At 57.4% G+C, this 6576-nt stretch overlaps 2 protein-coding genes across 2 annotated transcripts in view; one reads left to right on the plus strand and one right to left on the minus strand.

Moving 5' to 3' along the window:
* The window catches only part of PES1 (pescadillo ribosomal biogenesis factor 1), a 51458-nt gene extending 49843 nt beyond the window's left edge, over positions 1-1615 (plus strand). The window contains exon 7 of the mRNA XM_023746021.1: positions 1366-1615. Coding sequence (XP_023601789.1) covers positions 1366-1615 — 250 coding nt within the window. The remainder of the gene's footprint in view (positions 1-1365) is intronic.
* Positions 1573-5770, minus strand: MTFP1 (mitochondrial fission process 1). Its single transcript, XM_006104887.3, has 4 exons — positions 4773-5770; positions 3983-4110; positions 3078-3310; positions 1573-2158 (listed from the first exon to the last, which is right to left on the minus strand). Exons 1-4 carry the CDS (start codon positions 4837-4839, stop codon positions 2086-2088), a joined length of 501 nt encoding a protein of 166 aa, XP_006104949.1. The 5' UTR covers positions 4840-5770; the 3' UTR covers positions 1573-2085.
* Between the last annotated feature and the right edge of the window lie 806 nt (positions 5771-6576).

Raw genomic sequence — 6576 nt, forward strand, 5'->3', positions numbered from 1 at the left:
ACCTGAACTCTGTGCTGTGAGTCAGGGACACAGACATGCTGGCTTGAGCGCGCAGGTCCTGAGCGTCGACCTATGAACCAGGAGGTCACAGTTCGATTCCTGGGCAGGGCACATGCCCGGGTTGCGGGCTTGATCCCCAGTGTGGGGCGTGCAGAAGGCAGCCAATCAATGATTCTCTCTCATCACTGATGTTTCTCTCTCTCTCTCTTCCAGTCCCTTCCTCTCTGAAATCAATAAAAATAAATTTAAAAAAAAAGAAAGAAAAAAGGACAGCCAATGTTTGTGGAGCTCGCCCCGTGAGCCCCTGCCCTGGCTGAGTGCCTTCGGGAGCCATTTCTCCCGTAATCCTCACGGCCGCTTCGGGAGATCAGTACGTAGAGTTGTACGTGAGGAGACCAACGCTCAGCCTGCGAGTCGGATCTGCCCCCGACGATGCAGAGAGCTGTGGGCTGGAAGGCAATAGTCAGGGGATCAGTACTGGGCTGGGGGAAAGGTGAGGTGAGGCAGTGGGAAGGTCAAAGGCTATGGGATGCTCTGTGTGAGTTTGGGCCAGTGACTCAGACTCCAGGAAACAGGGACCTAACCAGGATGGATGTGTTTGCCAGGAGTAAGTGAGCCACACACATCACAGGAACACTTAGCACAGGGCCTGGCACATTCTAGGAGCAGTTCACTAACCCTGGGAGCACTTTGAACCAGCTGACATGGTCACCTTGGGAGATGCTGCCCCCTGGTGGTCCCTCTCCCTTCCTCTCTGAAATCAATAAAAATATATTTTTTAAAAAAGAGCAAGGGGGGGAAAAAAGGAGACATATGTAATACTATTTGTAATACTTTAAGAAATAAAAATTATTATAAAAAAAAAATAATAATAAAAAAGAGAAAGGACCTCCAGATCCAAGGAACCAGAAAGGACAGAATAGCTGGAGTGAAAATTGGGGGTGAGGTTGTGAAAATTGGGGGTGAGGTTGTGCAGATCCTGATGCAGGAGCCCGGGCTCGGTTCTGGACGGTTTCAGAAGCAGTTGGCAAATAGAGAAGCTTGGAGGGAGGCACGCCAGAGCCGCTGCCCTCATGCTGGCCTGGAGGGGAGAGATAGGAGATGTGGGGGTAGAGCACTGGGGACAGAAGCGACTGGAGGGAGAGGGAGCAGCCAGGGAAGAGAGACAAGGGCCTGAGCCCGAACATCAGGTGCTGGGGCAGCAGCCACAGGTGGGCGCCCAACCTGGAGCAAGGGCTCCGGACAAGCAGGGGCTGCCTCCCAGGCCCTTCCCTTCTCCCTACCCAGCTGCCTCTGGAGAGGGAAGAGCAGACCCGGGCTGGGTCTGATCTGTGACCCTACAGGCTCTGAGGCCTCCCCTCCCAGAGGCGTGGGTGCAGGAGGCTGCAGCGCCAAGTGGACGCCCAGGCATCTGCAGGGGGCGCTGGTGGGCGGGGAGGGACCAGAAAGGCCCAGCGCTGGCCACGGCGAGTGCCACCTGGCCCGAGCAGTCAGCCTCCCCTCGGAGGGCCCCCAGTCCTGCTCTCCACCACCACATCCCTGCTCATCCCCAACAGAAAAGAAGAAAACGAAACTTCTTGAGGATTTATTAGACCAGGGCTGTCTTGCCTCCTAGTGCCCCGGGAATGGGCTGGCCAGAGACTCAGGCCTCAGGGTCCCCACCGCGGCACACCCAGTGCCTGCTGCTCCTCTGTCCAGCCACGCTGCCATGGGGTGACTTGGCTGAGCCTCTGGGAGTCCTGGGTCCCCAGCTTGCCAAGTGATCGTGGCCATATTCCTTGCCCTCCCTGGGCTCAGTCCCCTTCTCCTCCATGGGAGGATGTTGCTTTCCTGCCAAAAAGCCAAGGCTGGGCCCACCCAGTCGCACTGCCACTCGGTATCACGAATTCTGGGGTTCGGGGCTTGCCTCTGAGTCACTGCGGCGGCTGCTCCTTGAGGCCTTTGTCGTTGTTTTCATCCAATTCACACCCACTCAGGTGCCAGGGCCTTACGACCCCAAGGAGCCAAGCACTGAATCCCCAGACAGGAGGAGGAGGTTGGAAAGCAGGGAGTGTGCCAACCCCCGGGCCAGGTGCCAGGCTGTGGTCAGGAGGAGCTGGGCTTCTCCACTGAGGGGTAGATCTTGCGCAGGCTGGAGTCCAGGAGGAAGTCCACTGACCTGTGGGGCGAGGGAGGGTGATGAACAAGTGACCAATGGGGGAATGGGAGGCAGGAGGTCAGGGCTAGGGGGAAGGGACTCTCTGGACGCAGGGCACAAGTGCCATCCAAGTGGCAGCCATCACCCTCTTCTTTATTCCGTTAGGCACAGAGAGGGTACAAGACTCACTCATGGCCTCAGGGTCAGCTGTGTTCCATTGGAGAAAGACTCCTCCCACTCCATGTTGGTCTAGCCCCAAGTCTGGTTCTAAGTGCAAGCACATGACCCAAGCCTGGCCAATCAGAGAAGGGCAATGGCTCAGGGGTGGATACCCAGTTCACAATGGACCAATGACAGCCTTCCTTGGGATTTTTGCTGTCGCTATTAAGAAGATTCCCATGGGGCTTGCTAAGCTAGTGGGATGGAAGCTGGGAGCTGCTGGGGGCCATCTCTGCTCCCATGAGGGAAAAGTGTGAGTGAAGCCAACATGGGGGGGGGTGGAGGAAAGGGCAGCAAGATGGGGAGACCCAGACCCCCTAATGACATCATTTGGGTGCCTAGATCCAGCCATGCCTGAAAGCAGCAGCTTAATGACTTTTCAGTTTCACAAAACAATTCCTACTTCTGTCACTAACACCCTCCAGGTGCACCTGCTCCCGCCTGCCTCTGGTTGTTTTGTAACACCACTTTTTTTTTTTTCTGGGAATTTACTAGTCCTGTGTCCTATAGCCTCCAGGCACCCCCGGCCTCTGCCTTTACTGCCAAAATATCTGCCAGATCATATGCCAAGGGCAAAGACTGTCCTTTCTACCTCTGGAGCCCCGAGTGCCAGCCCTGCCTTTGCTGCGGTTGTTCTGTGCAAAGTGGGTGCACCCCCTGCCTCCCAGGGCTTCTCTCCATCTGCAGAGAGAAGGACCCTGAGGCTGGGAGCCGCGCCCACCTGTCGATGGGGTGGATGATGATGGGGATGACCAGCAGTCCCAGGGCCGTGGTGGTCCACTTGCGGGCAGCCAGAGGCCAGCGGGTGGCAGTGCCCAGGACATAGAGAGAGGCCGCACACACACGGTTGATGGTGAAGCCTGGGATGGCCACGGAGGCCAGAGCCTGCCACACGAAGGTGTCCACCACGGCCACAGTCACCCTGGTGCGGCGGGTTGCTTCAGGGCCTGGCACCTGGTGGGCACAAGAGAAACTGAATTCAGCAGCGGCAGAGTCAGGAAACCCTGTGGCACGAGGCTGAACCAGGGAGAGAGAAGTAGGCGGAGGAGGAGTGGGGGGCGGGGCGGGGGGAGGGGAGAGGGAGCTGGGACAAACCTTGCTAGTACAGTGGGGCCTTGACTTACGAGTGTCCCGACTAACGAGTTTTTCGAGATACAAGCCGTCTCTCGGCCGATTTTTTTGCTTTGAGTTGCGAGCTAAAATTCGGGTTACGAGCCAGCTTCAGATACCCCACCGCTAGTTGGCGCAGCGAACGTCACAGTGCACGCCACAACATCAGCCCAGCATCACGTGTCTCACTTGTTCACGTTGATTTGACATACGAGTAATTTGAGTTACGAGCTCCGTCACAGAACGCATTAAACTCGTAAGTCAAGGCCCCACTGTATTCGGCTCTGGACTCTACCACATTTAGTGCTGGGGGTAGACTTGTCCACATGCAGGACTGGGGTATCAACAAATGTCACACGCAAGGCTGGGGGGGGTGCACTATCCTACAAACAGGACGGGGGTAGGTACTGTCCACATGCTTCACCACAGTGATGGTATCACATGCAAGGCTGTGGACTAATCCACCCGAGGAATGGCCTGGGGGGGGGGCGTGTCGAGGGGCAGGCTCGCACTCACCTCTCCTGCCTTCTTGCCCTTGTCAATGGCGTCAGCCAGCACGTAGGAGCTGGACACCCCATAGCTCAGCCACACCACCGCCGCCGGCACCATGGAGCGGAAGGCCTCCCCCACCTCATTGGCGTAGCCTGGACAGAAGGGGACATTTAATTCCGGGGAGCAGCGACTGTTCCACCAGGGGGCGCTCCAGCCTGCTGGTTCTAGCCCCAGCCTGCAACACAGAAGCTGGATGACCTTAGACCAGGGATTGGATCTCTCTGAACCTGTAAAACGGCCACCCACGATGCCTACCTCAACGCTAGGGCCACGGTGGGAGAGCCGAGTGCAGTCACCGTGATCAGTCACTCGCCTGCCTTCCCAGTCTGGATTCTGGAAGCTTCTGCGCTAATGGGGGAACAGGCAGCCACAGACTGAGCTCCAGGTACTCGGGCTCCAATCAGAGCCGCGGCATAGCAGAGAAGGCAACCTGCGCACCCCATTCCCATTTCTCCCAGTAGGGTCCGAGCTTCAATCTGGGAGACTGGACCAGCAGAGACCCGCCCCTCTCCCCTCCCCGACCCCCCGCCCCCCCAACCACACACACAAAGGCAGGGCTGGGCCAACCAGAGCTGTGTGACCTTGGGCAAGCCCCTAACCCTCTCTGAGCCCAATCTCTGGTCTGGGCAGAATAACTAAGAGGAATCCTCCCACCTTCTCCAGGACCCAGAACTGGCAAACCGTGACCCCTGCCTCCCCAGCTACAGGGTGGGGGAGTCGCCGTGCCCCTCGTGCCCCTTGCCCCCGCTCTCACCCAGGTATCGCACCCACGTGTCCCGGAAAAGGTCGCGCTCAGCACCCTGCGGGGACGACTCGGACATGGCCCTTCCGCGGAGGCCCCGGCCACTGCAGCCGGTCCAGGCGCCACTGCCGCTTCAGCGTCCCCAAGCCCTCCTCCGGTCCAAGGTGGCCGGACGGACTGAAGGTCCCGGACTGAAGGACAGGCAGGTCGTGCGCTGTCACCAAAAGCAGGGAGCGTCTGTAAATTCCCCCGCGCACCAAAGCCCCTCTCCCCGGCTTGGATCTTACAGATTTTCTTCACGTTTTCTAGGGCTTTCGAGGGTTGGCACGATCCTCTCCCAGGACTGGCTGTGGTTCGAATGGAAGATCCTGTCCTTCCCAGCTGCACGTCAGAGCCGTGTGACCTCACGCTTCTGTGCTTCTTTGAGCCTCAGTTTCTTAAACGGGGTGCACCCCGGCGTTCACTCCTGGGACGAGGGTGAAGGACAAGTCATCTTTGACTGTGTTTATTACCGGCCAGACCGTTGGCCAAAGACGAACAGCTGAAGACTTCACTAGGAAAAGACTCTATAGACAGATGACTTCCTTAAACCCTCCCATCAACCTGTGACCCCCATTTTTCAGACGAGGAAATAGAGGCTCAGAAAAGATGGGGCACGTTCCCAGGTCATACAGCTGCTACGCTGTGACGCCGGCATTGGCCCCAGATCCCGTGCTCTTAGATCTCAGTCAGCGAGGCTGGGAGAGTGAGTGGTGAGCACCTGGTGAGATGGATACTTGGGCTCTAAAGTCCCTTCCCGACACGTGCCATGGTCATCGGTCAGCACTGACATCTAAACTGGATCAGTATGAAAACTGGGCAGAACCTCTTGGGGACAAGACCTTGAATGAATGAATGAATGAATGAATGAATGCATCATGAGGCCAGGGAAACAGGATTGTGATGTAAGACTTCAGGGAAATGAGCAGAACAGAATGAGGGGGGGAGTGATGACTAAGGAGGGAGCTCTTCCCCCGCTGAACCTCAGTTTACCCATGTGAGCCATGAGTGCAGCTTCGTGAATCTTTTGAGGGGTAAGGCAAGCAAAGACACAGCCATTAAAGACAGGCAGTCCTGGGTTCCAGTCCCAGTTGTGCCACCTATTACCTGCTGGGCACCGCTGTAAAAAAAAAAAAAAAAAGAGAGAGAGAGACCATCTAATATTTACTGCGTGCTCACGTGTACCAGGCTCTCTTCCAAGCGCTTTGCACATATTATTTCTTTGTAAGTACAGAGGTGTGTGGTACCCAGTAGACGTTCATTAAAGAATTAGCTTTTATTATCATTAAATGGCGTTGGAAAACATGAAGACGTCTGACTCCCTCCTGAGGGTCCTCTTTTCAGCCCTGGGCGTCGCTGTCTCCCTAGGGTCGGGTTCGACAGCCTGGTCAGCGGTGACCTCTCGAGAAGCCGGGCTCAGGGCTCAAAGAGATACCCAGCCCCTGACTCACGGGCAGCGCCGGCGCAGAATTAGGAGACGGTCCCTAACACCACGTGATCGTCCCTTCCCCGCCTCCCTCCCTACCCGGGCCCACCGCGGGCACCGCGCGCTTGCCAGACCCACGTGTGTCTGCGCGCAAGAACCGCCTGGCGTCCTGCGCACCCTTAGAAACCCAAGCGGGGCGGGGCTTCCGCCCTGACCGTGAAGGCGACCAGAGCACCCTTAGTGCCCTTAGCAAAGATGGCTGAAGACAGCCCACCGGGTAGGCCAATCAGGAGGCGAGTTGGCCGCGGGGCGCCAGAAAGCGCGCGCCAGAGAAGAGCCGGGAGTGGTTTC

The sequence above is a fragment of the Myotis lucifugus genome, unplaced genomic scaffold, assembly GCF_000147115.1.
Source record: "Myotis lucifugus unplaced genomic scaffold, Myoluc2.0 scaffold_617, whole genome shotgun sequence".
NCBI classification, from domain to species: Eukaryota; Metazoa; Chordata; class Mammalia; order Chiroptera; family Vespertilionidae; genus Myotis; species Myotis lucifugus.

Excerpts from the sequence above, each read along its gene's own strand:
- MTFP1 (XM_006104887.3), bottom strand. The coding sequence starts at position 4,839 with ATGTCCGAGTCGTCCCCGCAGGGTGCTGAGCGCGACCTTTTCCGGGAC. Across the intron at positions 3,311-3,982 it reads AGGGCAAGAAGGCAGGAGAG|GTGCCAGGCCCTGAAGCAAC; the intron begins GTGAGTGCGAGC and ends TGTGCCCACCAG. Across the intron at positions 2,159-3,077 it reads ATCATCCACCCCATCGACAG|GTCAGTGGACTTCCTCCTGG; the intron begins GTGGGCGCGGCT and ends CTCGCCCCACAG.